We start from the raw sequence: 21,783 nt of genomic DNA on the forward strand, positions 1-21,783 counted from the left end.
CATTATGTCTCAGAAAATTTATAAAGATTTTATACTTCTTTTATTTTCTGATTATCCTCTGAAAGTGCAATGACATCTGAAAGAACCTTGTTGAGATCAAGATATTTCTGGCCACCAAATCCATAAGATAGAAGTTTGTAGAGCTTGTGATTATTTGAAGGATTTAAATGTTTTTAAGGACTTAGTTACCTTAGGATGACATTACACTGTAGGATATACCTCTTATGAAACAAAGGGTATGGAGATATAACCTCGTTTTGGTTAAGAATTTGGAATTGCATAAGTGTTGATGTTCTGTTCTTGAAGAAGTAGTGATTTTTGACTCAAATTAAAGGTGATAGTTAACTCTAAGATTGTCAAATGAGTCAAAATCCTAAGTTGTGAAAATATGAAATTGCCAAAGTGGCTCACTCGCACAACTGATATGTGAACCGTACGTGTTACTACAAGTTTGAGGCTAACCGTACGCATGACCAAACCTCAGGGTAGTCTATTTAGGTCAAACGCACGAGTGATAGGTGAGTCGCACAGTTGGATAGTGAATCGTTCGCTTAACTGTACGGTTGAGCTTGAGAGTATAAATATAGGGAGGTTGAACATCGACATTCACTATTTCACTCCACACTTAATTTTACTCTCAAAATCGATCACTGCCATTTACAATTCCACCGTAGGTTTTGATTAGCATACCTAGCCGACTCTATCGCCACTCTTTTGGTAAGATTTCATCAAATTTTTGTTGGGTAATTCGTTGTTTTAGTGGACCGAAACCCTAATGGGTTACAAGTCCAATTTTGTGCAATTATAATGTTTTTTGTTTGATATTTGCTATTGTTTTGTGTTAAACGGACCTTGTATATGCTATCGTGATGTAAATTGAGCAGTTTAACACTCGAACATGTAATCTAAATTTTTTGAAAAATGCATTTAATGAGTTTCGTTCAGACATGCACGAGTGACATCCACTCGCACGTGTGAGACATAACTCGCACGAGTCAGTATACGGTCGTGGCTCAACCGTGTAAACAATTGTGCTAACTCGTGTAATTATACTTGGTGTTTTTCTTGTTGCTCACTCGTATATCTGAGCTGACACGTGTGCAGTCACCATGCGGTTGACTATCACTCGTTTGAGTACTACCTCAACCGTATACCTTGTCTGAGACGTATGTTCATGCTCAAATGTGTCAACGGTGACACGAGTGACCTTATGAACCACATGACTGACTTGTCAGTCACACGTTTGACCATGTTACTCACACATTCTATCCTGTTAATTCGATTATGACATTTTGTTGCGAATGTTTTGATGATTTAAGTTATTTTATTTCTATTTCTAACTTTTCTATTAAAATTTTAGTTTGTTAAAGATTCTCATCGATGGTGGTAGTTAATCCAGAAGCTCAGGGGGAGAAAATTCAGAATCCTCCAGTTAATCCAGTTAATCCACCTATTCAACCCGAAATTATTTTGGAGATGGGAAAACACAATAATCAGGTCACTTTGTACAATACAGAACTGGAAGAAGGAAGCTACTTTGTGGAGATTATCGAGTTTCTTGAACGATCTAGGATTCATACTGTAATCTCTACATCGTGTACAGCTTACTACAGTCATCAAAGAGAGTTCTAGAACCGAGTACAGTTTGATGTGTCTGATACTGAAGCTAAATTGATCAGTTCAGTTGGTGGTAATGAAGTTATTGTCTCGAAGTCTGTTATTAGAAGAATACTGGGTTTTAATGATGAGAACTGTTCCCTCATGACCTTGAATAGAGAAAGGATTCACGGTTGTTTTAAATGATGTAGATATTCTGGTGCCTTGATAGGTAACTCAGAGTTGATGAATACACTACTGCCACCTCAATATAGATATCTTGCTCATGTATTGATACATTGTATTAGAGGAAGAAAATCCGGTTTTGATAAGTTGAATGAGAAGATGTGGAGCATGTTCACTGCTCTTGTACTTAAGGCTTCATATGACTTCTCTGGCTTTTTGTTTCACTACTTCAAGGCCAACCACTTCAGCACAACACAAAAATATCTAATCTACGCAAGATTTCTTCAGCTGATCATTAATGATGCAGCTCCCAGTCTACCAGAACTTGAATCTGATGTTATTCCGTTGGAAGCGATGAATGTTGTGACCTTTAAGAGAATGAGGCAGACCAGGAATGAAGATCTAAAACCTGATTTTAATCGAGTGCTTGTCTGTCATCTGATTAAGGAGAATTATAGGTGTCCTCCAAGAAATGCACAGAGAAATGATAACTCTGATTCTGACTATGAGGTGACTGATGTAGAAGAGGATGAAGGAGACAATCAAAGAAACATTGGTGGAACTCAAGAAGGTAACCAAGGTGATGATGATAATGATGATGATGAAGCTACTGAGGAAGATACAGTTTTGGTTCGAATTAAGAGGAAGGGGAAGCAGCCCATGTCATCTGAGCAACCCAAGAAGAAAGAAAGAAGAACCAAACACCAAAATGACTCACCACAAAGATCATCACACGGAGGTTCTAGGCAACAAACTCAACTCTAACCTTCCGGTTTCATGAAAGATGCTAGAGTTGTTGTTACACCATCTCATGTTACACCATCTGAATTCAAGACACAGCAAAACCTTTTGATGTCGTTGATTACCAAGATAAATAATCTTGAGAATCAGGAAGGCGAGTGCTGATAAGATTGAGTTGTTGGAGGAGGATAATAAGAAGTTGTGGAGGCATGTTAATCGTGAAAAGGAAAAGATAGAGAAGTTGAAGAAACAAATTGTTGAAGTTAAAAGTGAAAGTGAAGTCAAGTTGAAGGCTATGAATGATAAGATCAAACAACTCACGTCTGGTAAAACAAAGTTGATTACCGATGGAAGAGAATAAGTTGACTCTGATCTGGGAAGTGATGAAGAATGTGATGCTGATACCGAGGAACCCTATTTTGAATATCCATTAGTTCTACCTATTCGAAGTTTCAATGAATATGGTGAGGTGTTTACTGCTGAATATTATATGAATTATTCAAATATTTTTGATGATGCAGAAAAGGGGGATCTTCTACCAAGTGATTTCTCAACGGAACAACATACTGCACTGGCATACGATAGTGATTATGATATAGAGGATGCAGGTGCAGTTGAAGTTGAAGATAAGGCTCCACAAGAAGAGCCAGTAGATGAAGTTACTCCCGAATCAATCCAAAATATCAATTTAAGTGATGTTGAAAATTTGTTTGAAGATGAAAAGGGTCAAGGTTCTGTTGGTGAAGAAAGTTAGAAGGAAGATGTTATTATTGAGTCTGAAGATGAATTTGAGACAGAAGAAGATGAAGAAGAACAGGAACTTGAGATTGTTATACCTTCGCTCGAGCCATACTCGAATCCGTCACTCAATATCTTATGTGACTTCTTTAATTTGAGTAGTGAGGTGAAAATGAAGAATTTGATTGAATTGGAAAAGGCAAGGAAGGTATATAAGAGGCAAATTAGGGATGTTGATAATTTGATGGAGAAAAACAAGAGAATTCGACATAAGAAACTGCTTGACAAAAGAGAGAAGAAGGAATTAGAGAAGAAAAGAAAGAAAACTCAAGCCGAACAAGCTAAAGCCGAGGGATAGGAAGAGCTTAAGAATTGGTTTGATCGTGCTGATAGGGTTAAAGTGAGTCAGAATGTTGAGGAAGATGAAAGCCGACAAAGCTGGTGGAAACAAAATATTGTAAACCCTGATCAAGTCAACAAGCCTGAACTCGAGCCAAAGTTTGTCAGTTTCTATGAGAAAGGAAAGAGAACCAAGAAGTATGCCAAGGGTAAGATTTTGAGCTGGGGCTATTTCAAAGAGATAAATTGGTTTGCAATCAAAAGGGAAGGAGGAGTTGACTACATGGCTCGTCCAAATCACTTCAAAACTCTACCTTACTTTGAGATCATGCAACTTGCGAAGCTGAAGATGTTGAACGCTGAGGATAGTGACCTTTTCATATGGTTTTAAAGAAAACCCAGGATTGAGTACAAAACAGGGAAATGGGATGTCTTCAAGTCAACAGCCGCCAGGTTTTCCATGCACCCGACAAAGCTGAACTCAAAAGGTGGACCTGTTCGTGTTGTTAAGTTCCATCCAGGTAAGTATATGAAACAATCTCCTTTGATGCCATTACCCAAGGGCATTTTCAGAAACTTCAGATGGTGGTTCTATGATGAGTTGTCGGAAGAAGCAGTGATTATTACTGCAATTGAAAAGGATGATGGAAGCATACAGTTCAACAATGTTAGGTTCTTGGATCCTATGTGGCTGAGGAACTTGTCGATATTTGATGTGGAGATACTTCATCGTCATCACATTACTTTCAAAGAAGATAAGAGAGAGGAAGCTATGAGATATCAGCGTGTGATCGATGTCTACTATGCCTACCTCAACAGAGAAAGTGATGCTCAAAGCTCGAATCAAGCTCAAGTCAACTGAAACATGTCTGATACTGTGTTTCGTGTTTGTATTTCGTTCATGTGAGAGAGAGATTCTGGATATGTAATGACGTTAAAACTGATGTTACTTTTGAACTTTTGTATTTCACGAACGATTACTTAATTGTAATTGATGTTCTAGGTCCTAAGGGGAGTTGTTAATGCATTTTGCATGAGTCCCTAGACATCTACTGTACATTTTTGATTAATATTTCAGTTATCAGGTTACCATGATCACTCGTTGTTATCCTATCTATGTCTACATGCGTATACAGGTACTGCAGGACCAAGATATGCATGTTTGACTATCTTAGACTCAGTCATACGTACGAGTGAAGCCTCACTCGTACGAATGACATGCTCATACGCACGAGTGTGCTGACTGAGTCACAAACCTAATCTGATGACACTTACACGTGTGAGTGATCAACCGTACGCTTAATTGTGTCCACTAGTATGAGTGAGACCTGACACGCGCGGTTGACTTAACAGCTGAGGTATATAAGTGTTATGTTCTTCATTTTAGGTTAAGCCTCTCATTGTGTATCACTCAGGTCTGGTAACCTGTCCGATTCTCTCTCTGTGCTTCAAGCCCAAATCCTTGTAAAAGGTGAATAATAGCTAAAGGTGTTAATCTAATCACAAAATCCATTGTGTGGTTTGACTAAATCAATCCCAAAAGGCAAAACCTATTCACTAGAAGGTTTGATTCACTTGTTACGCCTTTGTGTGTGTCAAATATGTTGGATTCGAAGATTCACATCATGTTTCATCACTTCCGTTCTTAGCCAATCAACGAGCACTACTGACTCTCATCCGGAAGCATATGGATCTTTCCACCGGATGCCCGACTTATCACTCTGACGTGCAAATGATCGAGGATATTCACAGCTTTTTTGCTCTCTTGGAAAGAGATAGTTTCGAAAGCACACCAGAGAGGCTGGTGATTTACGTAACAATTGATCACCACACTGATCTGATTATCAAAGAGTTACGAGACGCAGTCACAGAAGAAGTAAGACACAACAATCCGTTTTCTCATCTTGAACCAGACCGAGTCAACATTTCCACCTACGTTACAAAACAGATAGCACGTATCTTGCAAGAATCCACGGATCCTAGTTTCACATTCAAAGTCGGATGTCAGGAGATATACTCAAAGACGGTGACATTAATGCTTGGATCAGGGCTGCTTTTCACTTCTTTTCAGCTTCGCCTCTTGACTAATATGTGCAAGGCTACAGACTCCTACTGTGGAGACCACCGATCAGAAGATTTTAAGATACTGAATATACAATTTCTGACTCGATTTGAAGATCTCTGAATTGAACATCCTATCATAGAAGTAATCACCACCAGCACTGCCTCAATGATTGACATTCATGGATCAATCAGCAGAGCAGTGGACCATATTCTTATCGGACTTCAAGATCTGTCACAACTACCAAAGGGAAATGTCTCTTTTAGAAGATCTTCAAGAGAAGTACCGGATCTATTACCACTACTGGTCTGACACTTTCTTAGGATTTATCCACCAAGACTCACATTCCCTCGAGAAGACCAAGATCACAACTACCAAAGGGAAATGTCTGCTTTTTAGGCATCATTATGGTCGAGCCAATGACCTTAAACAAAAGCGCTTCTCGGGAGGCAACCCTTGCAATAAAGTAGAGTAGAAGAATAAAGAATGACAAGTGAGCTGATAAATAAGGGATGAGACGTCCAAGCCAGCCAGCTTCTTCACAAACAACCACATCTGCTGGGGGTACCTATTTTTTCCCGTTACCAGCTCAGATTTTAAAATTATGCCGCATCCTAGCTTATCAATAAGTGTGGGATTTCAACCCAAATAAACACTAGATGAATAATCCCAAATTTTTAACTAAAACTCCTAAGTATGGGATACACTAGGAACATTGAGGACAATGTTCGTCTAAGTGTGGGATGTTGGTATAATCTTTTTATGCTATATAAAAATAACCCATTACGAAGATTCCAAGTTCTTAAGCCAAATTTCAAATTTTTAACAAAAGAAAGCCTTCTCGAAAAAGTATTTTTGAAAACCTGAAACGTTTGTAAATAAAAATAAGGCTCAAGTAAGGTAGAAATCTTATTAGGACGGACCGAATCTTTAAAAGAGCATTGACTAGGCATTATCGACCTAAATTGATTAAAATAATTAAAATATATAAAATAGATACATAAGTAATAAATGGTAAATAAGTTAACTGGTAAATTAATTAACACAAACTAACTAAATTTTGTATCCTACTAAACTAACTTAATTTTGTATCCTACTCAACTAACTTAATTTTGTATTATGCTATAGATTAATTAAGATCACCAAACTTGTCTTGTACTAATATGCAAAACCAAAATTTTTAATTCAATATTTAAATGTGAAAGGTCATATCATCAGATTAGATGGAAATTACGTTGGCCAACATATATTAAAAGAGGGAATGAGATAGGTCTTATTAAAATTATATATCTACTAGTACCATCCATCTAGTATTCTGTTTACTAAATGAAATGAACTAAACTATCCATAGACCCATACTACTACTCACTACAACCTAACATCATTTTAAGAGGAAGAGAATAGAAATATTCAAAGAAGAGTACAATATATTTGCGGGTCTAGTTTCGGTTCTAACACGAACATGTTTTAAAGGTAACTACTAATCACCATCTTTGTTATTGATCTATAATCTGTTTATTGTTTTTTCTTTTGTTTATCAACTTACTAGTTTAGATTTACTACATATCACATAAATTATTATAGGGATGAAATGTTAAGATTTTGAGTACAAAATGAACATCTTTTGTGAATATTAATCTTAATGAAATGGTAGTCATATATTTAGAAATGGATTATTCAAAACCTTTATGTGATTAAATTAAAGTGTATAAATTTTTATGGTAGTAGTAACTCTATGCCCTTTTTAAACATATATACAAGAACTTACAGAATTAAATGAAAAGCGGCATGTAAATTAATACCCTTGCAACATATCATTTGGTATTGTATAAGTTCCACTCAGTATTGAATACTAAGTTTGATGTACGATGTAGTATTTAGCAATAAAATTAGTTTATTGCTCTTTCATAATCTAATACGGAGTATCAATTTTCCTTTCAATAGTTTTTGTTAATTTAGATCTAGATTACCATCAGTTAATAGTTAATAATACTTCGTAATAAATTACTATTACTATATTTAAATTAAAAAAAAAATGAAACTATTTGGATAGAAATAAAAACATAAGAAATCATATGGTAATACTATTAATAAAGGATATTACATACTCCCTATTTGAATGCGTTTTGTACTCATACGTGCGTATTCATTAGATTTGGCTCGGTGATCGCATCCTTTGGTGGTATTTTGTTGTCTTTGGAATTTCGTCATTTACCATAAGGTACGGATATTCTAGGTGGTTTAGGATCGCTTCGGTAAATCTTTCCTCTCAAAACTTTGTTTCGAATTGTATATAAAAATTATTGGTATGACATGCTTATTTGGAAATTCGTTATATTTATTAGTCTATATATTGTGTTATGTTTTCCTCATTTTGGATGTACTAACGAGGTTGCTAATTATGTTTGTTAATTGAGGAAATCATAATATTTTGGCCTTTGGAAATTGTATCAAAACTTTGCCTCGAAACAGCCCCGAAAAATGTCGTAAACCTTTCGGTAAAGAACATGTGTGAGTGTGGTGAGTGGTACGGTGATTCGTATCGAGTGTCCCTCATTCCATGTGGCTTTACATGTCCCGTTAAGTCTCGTTTAAACATTGTAAGTATTTGGTCAAACGTAAAATATTTAAGTCATTTCATTAATTCTTTTTAAATATATTTTAAAGTCTATAAATCATATTAAAGGATATTTGAAAATTTATAATTAATAAATCGGTTAAAACGTTTTCTTAAAATGTGTGCCTAAGAGTAACCTATTCATGGAGGTCCCATGAGCGCATTATTGTGACACCGATAATGTGGCATCGACCGTAGCGGTGTATTTTGTTATATCTACGGCGTCTCCTTTTGATTGCCCGGTGGTGGTACGAGCTCATTATTATTATATATATTTGTAATAGGAGGCGTATGGATCGATCCTAGGATTTTGTTTTGACGGTGTACGTTCATCGTAGTGTCATACGAAACGTCACCGATATGGATGATTAGTGGAGTTGCTACCCTATGATTTCATTTTGGATAATTTGATATATATATTTGTTTAACTCTTAGTATGTGACTTTGATATTTTGACATATTCGTTATTAAGGATCTATACATATTTACACCTTGATTTTAAAATAAGTTAAATTGTAAATAAGTTGTTTTGAAATTTGTCATGCATGTCATACTACTCTGTTCTTTGTTTTATCCGTTCACTGGGCTTTGGCTCAGTCGTATTCTTTGTTTTCCTTCTTATACGACAGGTAATCAAGGGGGCGTTGGGAACGAGGGAAGAGTGTAGAGTGGAGTGAACTTAGCACCTTGCCTTAGAGATTTCCATCAAGATTTAGTAGTTTATTTTGGTTTAGTAGTACTTTTGAATAAATTTGTCAACTTTGGTGTTTTGACTATGGTTTAAATTCGAATAAGAATAACGCTCATTTACCTTTTAAGTTACCTTTATTTATACATTTTGATTGGCGTAAGATTAGGGTCTTTACAGATGGTATCAGAGCGTAGGTTCCCTCTTGTAGAAACTTACGTCCTAAGTTATGGCCTGTGAGATTTGGGTAGACTTTGGGTTAGGATTTTCTTTCCGCATTAATAATGTGTTTCCACTTCTCATATTCTCTTGTTATCCTTCTTACTAATCGTAACCGTTATATCCTCATCTCGTTCATAGATGGCACCGAAAAGAAAAGGGATGTCTGAGGAGGAGGTAGAAAACAAGATTAACCAAACAATCACGAATTTGTTACCCAACATTGTAGCTCAAGCTATTGACGCTTTGCGTAGGCAAGGTGGCGAGACTTTTAAGCATGAAGATGAAGAGGAGGATGAGTATGTGGAGATGAAAGCTGTAACGGGGGATGCTATTCATGTTTGGCTAGGACGGTTTCAAAAACAGCGTCCTTTGTCATTCAGCACTGCTAGTACTCCTGTTGAAGCTGAGAATTGGATCACTCACATTGAGAAGATATATCGCGTGCTTGGTTGTGAAGAGAGATTTTGGGTTCCTTTGGCTGTTTATAAACTAGAAGGGGATGCTCAGCGTTGGTGGATCGCTTTGAGACAAGCGAAAGGAGGTATCGATTTTGAGGATTCGTTAGATTGGGTTGATTTCAAGGAGTTATTTTTCCGTCAGTACTTTTCTGAGGCAGAGAAGGAGGCTGTGATTCGGGAATATGCTAATATTAAGCAAGGGGGTGATGAGTCTATCAATGATTTCACTAAGAGATTTTTGAGGCTCGTGGGATTGATTGGGGCTGCTGCTGGGTCTTCAGAGGACCAAGCCCGTAAGTACAAATGGGCTGTTCATGGGCGTTACCGCTCTAAAATGATTAATCTAAAATGTTTTGATGTCGCTGAGGCAGCCGATTATGCTCGGAATTTGGAGATGGAGCGAGATGAGTATTTGACTACTAAAAATGACGATGGTAAAAATAAGAGGGTTAAGAATGTACAACCACTACGATCTGTACTGCCACCGACTACCAAACAGGGTCAACAATCTGGGAACCAAGGGTATCGTGGTAATAATTGGAATAATAGAGGAAATCAGCTAAGGATTGAAAACGGGTCAAATAATAATAACCGTGGTCAATTACAAGTGTACCATCCCCAAGGGCAACAAAGGGGTAACGGAAATGGTGGTGTTAATGCCAATGCACCTTGTGGGACTTGTGGAAAGAATCATCCCGGAAGAGTTTGTTATCGTAGTGCGGGTTCATGTTTTGCTTGTGGAGAGATTGGTCACTTAGCTAAGGATTGCAAGAATCCTAGACCTGGGTTTGTTCCGAGGGTTCCTCCTCCAGCTCCTGGTGGACGCGTCTTTGCCATGACTACTGCTCAGGCTGCTGACGCAACAGGTATATTCCGATCCCTTTTCATTTTAAAAATATTTCCTTTGAGTTATTTGTTCATACATTCTTGATATGATTAGGTACTATTACTGGTCATGTATTTGTACACCATCGTGCCCTCTTCGTTCTGTTTGATTCTGGCTCTACGCACTCGATTGTGTCTGTTAAGAGCTCTAAATATTTGAAAGTGTCTCCAACTTGGTTGTCTACTCCGTTTACAATCTCTACCCCAATGGGTAGTATTGAAATTATAGATCGTGTGTATCAAAACTGCAGTTTGGAATTCAATGACTGCATGTTTCCCGCAAATCTCTTTCCTATGACCATGCATGACTTTGACATTATTCTTGGCATGGATTGGTTATCTCATCATCACGCGACTATCGATTGTTATTCTAAGAGAATTTTGTTTGGAAATCATTCTATACCCGATTGTGTCTTTAATGGTGATCTTCCTGAAAAATCTATTAAGGTTATCTCAGCGCTTAAGGCGCAAAAGCTCATCTCACATGGTTGTGTTGGTTATTTAGCTTCGATTCAGAATTTGTCTATCGAGAGTCCTTCACTTGAAAATATTGACGTTGTTCGAGAGTTTCCTGATGTATTTCCTGACGAATTGCAAGGTTTGCCTCCAGTTCGTGAAGTTGAATTTTCGATTGATTTGATTCCTGGTTCTCAACCAATATCAAAAGCTCCTTATCGTATGGCACCACTCGAGTTGCAAGAACTCAAGGAGCAATTGCAAGAATTGATAGATTGTGGATTTATTCGACCAAGTGTGTCACCTTGGGGTGCGCCGGTTTTGTTTGTCAAGAAGAAGGATGGTAGCATGAGACTTTGCATTGATTATCGCGAGTTAAATCGTATTACTATCCGAAACCGTTATCCTCTTCCTCGTATTGATGATTTGTTTGATCAACTTCAAGGTTCGAAGTATTTTTCTAAAATTGATCTTAGGTCTGGGTATCATCAGCTGCGTGTTAAAGAAGAAGATATCCCTAAGACTGCTTTCCGCACTCGTTATGGGCACTATGAGTTTTTAGTGATGCCGTTTGGATTAACTAATGCTCCTGCGGTATTCATGGATTTAATGAACCGTGTGTTCCATGAGTATTTGGATAAGTTTGTGATCGTATTCATTGACGATATCTTGGTATTCTCAAAGAGTAAAGAAGAGCATGAGAATCATCTTCGTGTTGTACTTGAAACCCTCCGAAGTAAGAAATTGTTTGCAAAGTTCTCTAAATGTGAATTCTGGTTGCAACGAGTTGCCTTTCTGGGTCATGTTGTATCAGCTGAGGGTATAATGATGGATCCAGCGAAAATTGAGGCTATTACAAATTGTTCAAGACCTACTTCTGTTGTTGAGATTCGAAGTTTTCTTGGTTTAGCTGGGTATTATCGAAGATTTGTTGAAGGTTTTTCAACGATTGCTTTGCCGCTTACCAAGTTGTTAAGAAAAGGGGAAAAATTTGTGTGGACCGAGGAACGACAAAAGAGTTTCGATGAGTTAAAGAAAAGACTTGTATCAGCTCCTATCCTTGCATTACCATCAGGAAGTGGAGGTTTTCAAATCTATAGTGACGCTTCTAAGCATGGTTTGGGTTGTGTTTTGATGCAACATGGTAAGGTAATTGCTTATGCCTCGAGGCAGTTGAAACCTTATGAGGTTAATTACCCTACTCATGATTTGGAATTAGCTGCTGTGATTTTTGCGTTGAAAATATGGAGGCATTATCTTTATGGAGAAACTTGTGATATTTTCACTGATCACAAGAGTCTTAAATACATATTCACGCAAAAGGAGATAAATATGAGACAACGAAGGTGGCTTGAGTTATTGAAGGATTATGATGCCAACATTCAATACCATCCGGGTAAAGCGAATGTGGTAGCCGACGCTTTGAGTAGAAAAACATTTGGTAGTATCTCATGTTTGGTTACTCACATTCGAGAATTTGAAAGACTTGATATGGGATTGAGTAAAAGAGGAGCATCGGGGATGTTGGCAAATCTAAAATTTGAGTCTGATTTAATTACTAGAATAAAAGAGGCTCAATTGGATGACGGGGATTTATGGACAGTGTTTCAAAATTTGGAAGAGGGTAAAATGAAAGAGTTCAGAGAAGATGATGATGGGGTTATTTGGTGTGGGAATCGATTGTGTGTTCCTAATGATGATGCTATTCGTGAGGCTCTGTTGTCTGAGGCTCACAACTCACCTTTTTCTGTACATCCTGGTTCGACCAAAATGTATCAGGATTTAAAGCAGCACTTTTGGTGGAGTGGCATGAAGAAAGACGTTGCTAGATACGTTGGGAAGTGCCTTACTTGTCAACAAGTAAAGATCGAGCACCAACGTGCTAGTGGTTTGTTGCAGCCGTTGGACATTCCGGTGTGGAAGTGGGATGATATCTCAATGGATTTCGTTTGTGGGTTACCAAAGACTGTTAAAAGACATGATGCTATTTGGGTGGTGATTGATAGATTAACCAAGTCGGCTCATTTCTTGCCTATTCGTATGGATTATTCGGTAAGTAAGCTATCGGAGATCTTTCAGCAGGAAATTGTGAGATTGCATGGGGTTCCTTCGTCCATCGTGTCTGATCGTGATCCTCGGTTTACATCTAGATTTTGGAAGGGGTTACACAAAGCTTGGGGTACGCGATTGAAGCTTAGTACTGCTTTTCATCCACAAACTGATGGACAGTCTGAGCGTACGATACAAATCTTAGAAGATATGCTTCGAGCTTGTGCCCTAGATTGGAAGGGAAACTGGGATGAGTACTTATGTTTGGTGGAATTTGCTTATAATAATAGTTGGCAGGCAAGTATCTGTATGGCACCATTTGAGATGCTTTATGGTCGAAAGTGTAGAGCGCCAGTTTGTTGGAATGAAACGGGAGAGAAGTTGATTGAAGGACCTGAGCTGGTTAGAGTGACTAATGAAAAGGTTGCTATAGCTACGAATCGACTGAAGGAGGCCCAATTGAGACAGAAAGTGTATGCCGATAAACACCGACGTTCGTTAGAGTTTGTGGTGGGTGATAATGTGTTTTTAAAGGTGTCACCTTGGAAGGGTATACGTCGTTTTGGTTTGAAAGGAAAGCTCAGTCCTCGATATATTGGACCGTTTGAGATATTGGATCGAGTTGGTGAAGTGTCTTATCGTTTAGCATTACCGCCACAGTTATCTCATGTTCATAATGTTTTTCACGTATCTCAGTTGCGGGGTTACAACTATCATCCATTGCACGTGGTGCAATATCCTTTTTCTGAAATTCGAGCTGATCTTTCTTATGTTGAAGAATCCGAGGCTATTATAGAACGCGAGGAGCGAGTAACTCGTAAAAGCTCCACCCCTTTCGTTAAAGTTCAATGGAAGAATCATCCTGCTAGCGAGGCCACTTGGGAACTCGAGGAAACCATGCGGGCCGAACACCCTCATTTGTTTGCTAATTGGTGCGTTTCAATTCTATAACTTCTTTCAATTTCGAGGACGAAATTTTTTTAAGTAGGTGGAGTTGTAATATCCTATAAAACTAAACCAATAACTCATAACTAGTGATTTTTACATACAAATTAAAATAACTCAAACTAAAATAATTAAAATATATAAAATAGATACATAAGTAATAAATGGTAAATAAGTTAACTGGTAAATTAATTAACACAAACTAACTAAATTTTGTATCCTACTAAACTAACTTAATTTTGTATCCTACTCAACTAACTTAATTTTGTATTATGCTATAGATTAATTAAGATCACCAAACTTGTCTTGTACTAATATGCAAAACCAAAATTTTTAATTCAATATTTAAATGTGAAAGGTCATATCATCAGATTAGATGGAAATTACGTTGGCCAACATATATTAAAAGAGGGAATGAGATAGGTCTTATTAAAATTATATATCTACTAGTACCATCCATCTAGTATTCTGTTTACTAAATGAAATGAACTAAACTATCCATAGACCCATACTACTACTCACTACAACCTAACATCATTTTAAGAGGAAGAGAATAGAAATATTCAAAGAAGAGTACAATATATTTGCGGGTCTAGTTTCGGTTCTAACACGAACATGTTTTAAAGGTAACTACTAATCACCATCTTTGTTATTGATCTATAATCTGTTTATTGTTTTTTCTTTTGTTTATCAACTTACTAGTTTAGATTTACTACATATCACATAAATTATTATAGGGATGAAATGTTAAGATTTTGAGTACAAAATGAACATCTTTTGTGAATATTAATCTTAATGAAATGGTAGTCATATATTTAGAAATGGATTATTCAAAACCTTTATGTGATTAAATTAAAGTGTATAAATTTTTATGGTAGTAGTAACTCTATGCCCTTTTTAAACATATATACAAGAACTTACAGAATTAAATGAAAAGCGGCATGTAAATTAATACCCTTGCAACATATCATTTGGTATTGTATAAGTTCCACTCAGTATTGAATACTAAGTTTGATGTACGATGTAGTATTTAGCAATAAAATTAGTTTATTGCTCTTTCATAATCTAATACGGAGTATCAATTTTCCTTTCAATAGTTTTTGTTAATTTAGATCTAGATTACCATCAGTTAATAGTTAATAATACTTCGTAATAAATTACTATTACTATATTTAAATTAAAAAAAAAATGAAACTATTTGGATAGAAATAAAAACATAAGAAATCATATGGTAATACTATTAATAAAGGATATTACATACTCCCTATTTGAATGCGTTTTGTACTCATACGTGCGTATTCATTAGATTTGGCTCGGTGATCGCATCCTTTGGTGGTATTTTGTTGTCTTTGGAATTTCGTCATTTACCATAAGGTACGGATATTCTAGGTGGTTTAGGATCGCTTCGGTAAATCTTTCCTCTCAAAACTTTGTTTCGAATTGTATATAAAAATTATTGGTATGACATGCTTATTTGGAAATTCGTTATATTTATTAGTCTATATATTGTGTTATGTTTTCCTCATTTTGGATGTACTAACGAGGTTGCTAATTATGTTTGTTAATTGAGGAAATCATAATATTTTGGCCTTTGGAAATTGTATCAAAACTTTGCCTCGAAACAGCCCCGAAAAATGTCGTAAACCTTTCGGTAAAGAACATGTGTGAGTGTGGTGAGTGGTACGGTGATTCGTATCGAGTGTCCCTCATTCCATGTGGCTTTACATGTCCCGTTAAGTCTCGTTTAAACATTGTAAGTATTTGGTCAAACGTAAAATATTTAAGTCATTTCATTAATTCTTTTTAAATATATTTTAAAGTCTATAAATCATATTAAAGGATATTTGAAAATTTATAATTAATAAATCGGTTAAAACGTTTTCTTAAAATGTGTGCCTAAGAGTAACCTATTCATGGAGGTCCCATGAGCGCATTATTGTGACACCGATAATGTGGCATCGACCGTAGCGGTGTATTTTGTTATATCTACGGCGTCTCCTTTTGATTGCCCGGTGGTGGTACGAGCTCATTATTATTATATATATTTGTAATAGGAGGCGTATGGATCGATCCTAGGATTTTGTTTTGACGGTGTACGTTCATCGTAGTGTCATACGAAACGTCACCGATATGGATGATTAGTGGAGTTGCTACCCTATGATTTCATTTTGGATAATTTGATATATATATTTGTTTAACTCTTAGTATGTGACTTTGATATTTTGACATATTCGTTATTAAGGATCTATACATATTTACACCTTGATTTTAAAATAAGTTAAATTGTAAATAAGTTGTTTTGAAATTTGTCATGCATGTCATACTACTCTGTTCTTTGTTTTATCCGTTCACTGGGCTTTGGCTCAGTCGTATTCTTTGTTTTCCTTCTTATACGACAGGTAATCAAGGGGGCGTTGGGAACGAGGGAAGAGTGTAGAGTGGAGTGAACTTAGCACCTTGCCTTAGAGATTTCCATCAAGATTTAGTAGTTTATTTTGGTTTAGTAGTACTTTTGAATAAATTTGTCAACTTTGGTGTTTTGACTATGGTTTAAATTCGAATAAGAATAACGCTCATTTACCTTTTAAGTTACCTTTATTTATACATTTTGATTGGCGTAAGATTAGGGTTGTAATATCCTATAAAACTAAACCAATAACTCATAACTAGTGATTTTTACATACAAATTAAAATAACTCAAACTAAAATAATTAAAATATATAAAATAGATACATAAGTAATAAATGGTAAATAAGTTAACTGGTAAATTAATTAACACAAACTAACTAAATTTTGTATCCTACTAAACTAACTTAATTTTGTATCCTACTCAACTAACTTAATTTTGTATTATGCTATAGATTAATTAAGATCACCAAACTTGTCTTGTACTAATATGCAAAACCAAAATTTTTAATTCAATATTTAAATGTGAAAGGTCATATCATCAGATTAGATGGAAATTACGTTGGCCAACATATATTAAAAGAGGGAATGAGATAGGTCTTATTAAAATTATATATCTACTAGTACCATCCATCTAGTATTCTGTTTACTAAATGAAATGAACTAAACTATCCATAGACCCATACTACTACTCACTACAACCTAACATCATTTTAAGAGGAAGAGAATAGAAATATTCAAAGAAGAGTACAATATATTTGCGGGTCTAGTTTCGGTTCTAACACGAACATGTTTTAAAGGTAACTACTAATCACCATCTTTGTTATTGATCTATAATCTGTTTATTGTTTTTTCTTTTGTTTATCAACTTACTAGTTTAGATTTACTACATATCACATAAATTATTATAGGGATGAAATGTTAAGATTTTGAGTACAAAATGAACATCTTTTGTGAATATTAATCTTAATGAAATGGTAGTCATATATTTAGAAATGGATTATTCAAAACCTTTATGTGATTAAATTAAAGTGTATAAATTTTTATGGTAGTAGTAACTCTATGCCCTTTTTAAACATATATACAAGAACTTACAGAATTAAATGAAAAGCGGCATGTAAATTAATACCCTTGCAACATATCATTTGGTATTGTATAAGTTCCACTCAGTATTGAATACTAAGTTTGATGTACGATGTAGTATTTAGCAATAAAATTAGTTTATTGCTCTTTCATAATCTAATACGGAGTATCAATTTTCCTTTCAATAGTTTTTGTTAATTTAGATCTAGATTACCATCAGTTAATAGTTAATAATACTTCGTAATAAATTACTATTACTATATTTAAATTAAAAAAAAATGAAACTATTTGGATAGAAATAAAAACATAAGAAATCATATGGTAATACTATTAATAAAGGATATTACATACTCCCTATTTGAATGCGTTTTGTACTCATACGTGCGTATTCATTAGATTTGGCTCGGTGATCGCATCCTTTGGTGGTATTTTGTTGTCTTTGGAATTTCGTCATTTACCATAAGGTACGGATATTCTAGGTGGTTTAGGATCGCTTCGGTAAATCTTTCCTCTCAAAACTTTGTTTCGAATTGTATATAAAAATTATTGGTATGACATGCTTATTTGGAAATTCGTTATATTTATTAGTCTATATATTGTGTTATGTTTTCCTCATTTTGGATGTACTAACGAGGTTGCTAATTATGTTTGTTAATTGAGGAAATCATAATATTTTGGCCTTTGGAAATTGTATCAAAACTTTGCCTCGAAACAGCCCCGAAAAATGTCGTAAACCTTTCGGTAAAGAACATGTGTGAGTGTGGTGAGTGGTACGGTGATTCGTATCGAGTGTCCCTCATTCCATGTGGCTTTACATGTCCCGTTAAGTCTCGTTTAAACATTGTAAGTATTTGGTCAAACGTAAAATATTTAAGTCATTTCATTAATTCTTTTTAAATATATTTTAAAGTCTATAAATCATATTAAAGGATATTTGAAAATTTATAATTAATAAATCGGTTAAAACGTTTTCTTAAAATGTGTGCCTAAGAGTAACCTATTCATGGAGGTCCCATGAGCGCATTATTGTGACACCGATAATGTGGCATCGACCGTAGCGGTGTATTTTGTTATATCTACGGCGTCTCCTTTTGATTGCCCGGTGGTGGTACGAGCTCATTATTATTATATATATTTGTAATAGGAGGCGTATGGATCGATCCTAGGATTTTGTTTTGACGGTGTACGTTCATCGTAGTGTCATACGAAACGTCACCGATATGGATGATTAGTGGAGTTGCTACCCTATGATTTCATTTTGGATAATTTGATATATATATTTGTTTAACTCTTAGTATGTGACTTTGATATTTTGACATATTCGTTATTAAGGATCTATACATATTTACACCTTGATTTTAAAATAAGTTAAATTGTAAATAAGTTGTTTTGAAATTTGTCATGCATGTCATACTACTCTGTTCTTTGTTTTATCCGTTCACTGGGCTTTGGCTCAGTCGTATTCTTTGTTTTCCTTCTTATACGACAGGTAATCAAGGGGGCGTTGGGAACGAGGGAAGAGTGTAGAGTGGAGTGAACTTAGCACCTTGCCTTAGAGATTTCCATCAAGATTTAGTAGTTTATTTTGGTTTAGTAGTACTTTTGAATAAATTTGTCAACTTTGGTGTTTTGACTATGGTTTAAATTCGAATAAGAATAACGCTCATTTACCTTTTAAGTTACCTTTATTTATACATTTTGATTGGCGTAAGATTAGGGTCTTTACAGATGGTATCAGAGCGTAGGTTCCCTCTTGTAGAAACTTACGTCCTAAGTTATGGCCTGTGAGATTTGGGTAGACTTTGGGTTAGGATTTTCTTTCCGCATTAATAATGTGTTTCCACTTCTCATATTCTCTTGTTATCCTTCTTACTAATCGTAACCGTTATATCCTCATCTCGTTCATAGATGGCACCGAAAAGAAAAGGGATGTCTGAGGAGGAGGTAGAAAACAAGATTAACCAAACAATCACGAATTTGTTACCCAACATTGTAGCTCAAGCTATTGACGCTTTGCGTAGGCAAGGTGGCGAGACTTTTAAGCATGAAGATGAAGAGGAGGATGAGTATGTGGAGATGAAAGCTGTAACGGGGGATGCTATTCATGTTTGGCTAGGACGGTTTCAAAAACAGCGTCCTTTGTCATTCAGCACTGCTAGTACTCCTGTTGAAGCTGAGAATTGGATCACTCACATTGAGAAGATATATCGCGTGCTTGGTTGTGAAGAGAGATTTTGGGTTCCTTTGGCTGTTTATAAACTAGAAGGGGATGCTCAGCGTTGGTGGATCGCTTTGAGACAAGCGAAAGGAGGTATCGATTTTGAGGATTCGTTAGATTGGGTTGATTTCAAGGAGTTATTTTTCCGTCAGTACTTTTCTGAGGCAGAGAAGGAGGCTGTGATTCGGGAATATGCTAATATTAAGCAAGGGGGTGATGAGTCTATCAATGATTTCACTAAGAGATTTTTGAGGCTCGTGGGATTGATTGGGGCTGCTGCTGGGTCTTCAGAGGACCAAGCCCGTAAGTACAAATGGGCTGTTCATGGGCGTTACCGCTCTAAAATGATTAATCTAAAATGTTTTGATGTCGCTGAGGCAGCCGATTATGCTCGGAATTTGGAGATGGAGCGAGATGAGTATTTGACTACTAAAAATGACGATGGTAAAAATAAGAGGGTTAAGAATGTACAACCACTACGATCTGTACTGCCACCGACTACCAAACAGGGTCAAAAATCTGGGAACCAAGGGTATCGTGGTAATAATTGGAATAATAGAGGAAATCAGCTAAGGATTGAAAACGGGTCAAATAATAATAACCGTGGTCAATTACAAGTGTACCATCCCCAAGGGCAACAAAGGGGTAACGGAAATGGTGGTGTTAATGCCAATGCACCTTGTGGGACTTGTGGAAAGAATCATCCCGGAAGAGTTTGTTATCGTAGTGCGGGTTCATGTTTTGCTTGTGGAGAGATTGGTCACTTAGCTAAGGATTGCAAGAATCCTAGACCTGGGTTTGTTCCGAGGGTTCCTCCTCCAGCTCCTGGTGGACGCGTCTTTGCCATGACTACTGCTCAGGCTGCTGACGCAACAGGTATATTCCGATCCCTTTTCATTTTAAAAATATTTCCTTTGAGTTATTTGTTCATACATTCTTGATATGATTAGGTACTATTACTGGTCATGTATTTGTACACCATCGTGCCCTCTTCGTTCTGTTTGATTCTGGCTCTACGCACTCGATTGTGTCTGTTAAGAGCTCTAAATATTTGAAAGTGTCTCCAACTTGGTTGTCTACTCCGTTTACAATCTCTACCCCAATGGGTAGTATTGAAATTATAGATCGTGTGTATCAAAACTGCAGTTTGGAATTCAATGACTGCATGTTTCCCGCAAATCTCTTTCCTATGACCATGCATGACTTTGACATTATTCTTGGCATGGATTGGTTATCTCATCATCACGCGACTATCGATTGTTATTCTAAGAGAATTTTGTTTGGAAATCATTCTATACCCGATTGTGTCTTTAATGGTGATCTTCCTGAAAAATCTATTAAGGTTATCTCAGCGCTTAAGGCGCAAAAGCTCATCTCACATGGTTGTGTTGGTTATTTAGCTTCGATTCAGAATTTGTCTATCGAGAGTCCTTCACTTGAAAATATTGACGTTGTTCGAGAGTTTCCTGATGTATTTCCTGACGAATTGCAAGGTTTGCCTCCAGTTCGTGAAGTTGAATTTTCGATTGATTTGATTCCTGGTTCTCAACCAATATCAAAAGCTCCTTATCGTATGGCACCACTCGAGTTGCAAGAACTCAAGGAGCAATTGCAAGAATTGATAGATTGTGGATTTATTCGACCAAGTGTGTCACCTTGGGGTGCGCCGGTTTTGTTTGTCAAGAAGAAGGATGGTAGCATGAGACTTTGCATTGATTATCGCGAGTTAAATCGTATTACTATCCGAAACCGTTATCCTCTTCCTCGTATTGATGATTTGTTTGATCAACTTCAAGGTTCGAAGTATTTTTCTAAAATTGATCTTAGGTCTGGGTATCATCAGCTGCGTGTTAAAGAAGAAGATATCCCTAAGACTGCTTTCCGCACTCGTTATGGGCACTATGAGTTTTTAGTGATGCCGTTTGGATTAACTAATGCTCCTGCGGTATTCATGGATTTAATGAACCGTGTGTTCCATGAGTATTTGGATAAGTTTGTGATCGTATTCATTGACGATATCTTGGTATTCTCAAAGAGTAAAGAAGAGCATGAGAATCATCTTCGTGTTGTACTTGAAACCCTCCGAAGTAAGAA

The 21,783-nt window shown here is 36.3% G+C and overlaps 2 protein-coding genes across 2 annotated transcripts; both read left to right on the forward strand.

Moving 5' to 3' along the window:
- Positions 1–9,327: 9,327 nt before the first annotated feature.
- LOC139859798 (uncharacterized) lies at positions 9,328–11,172 on the forward strand. Its single transcript, XM_071848571.1, has 3 exons — positions 9,328–10,513; positions 10,588–11,108; positions 11,152–11,172. The coding sequence occupies exons 1-3, from the start codon at positions 9,328–9,330 to the stop codon at positions 11,170–11,172; spliced, it is 1,728 nt and encodes a 575-aa protein (XP_071704672.1).
- An 8,207-nt stretch (positions 11,173–19,379) lies between these two features.
- LOC139859799 (uncharacterized) lies at positions 19,380–21,224 on the forward strand. Its single transcript, XM_071848572.1, has 3 exons — positions 19,380–20,565; positions 20,640–21,160; positions 21,204–21,224. Exons 1-3 carry the CDS (start codon positions 19,380–19,382, stop codon positions 21,222–21,224), a joined length of 1,728 nt encoding a protein of 575 aa, XP_071704673.1.
- The last annotated feature ends 559 nt before the right edge of the window (positions 21,225–21,783 follow it).

Source organism: Rutidosis leptorrhynchoides, chromosome 7 (genome assembly GCF_046630445.1).
Source record: "Rutidosis leptorrhynchoides isolate AG116_Rl617_1_P2 chromosome 7, CSIRO_AGI_Rlap_v1, whole genome shotgun sequence".
In the NCBI taxonomy this organism is placed as follows: Eukaryota; Viridiplantae; Streptophyta; class Magnoliopsida; order Asterales; family Asteraceae; genus Rutidosis; species Rutidosis leptorrhynchoides.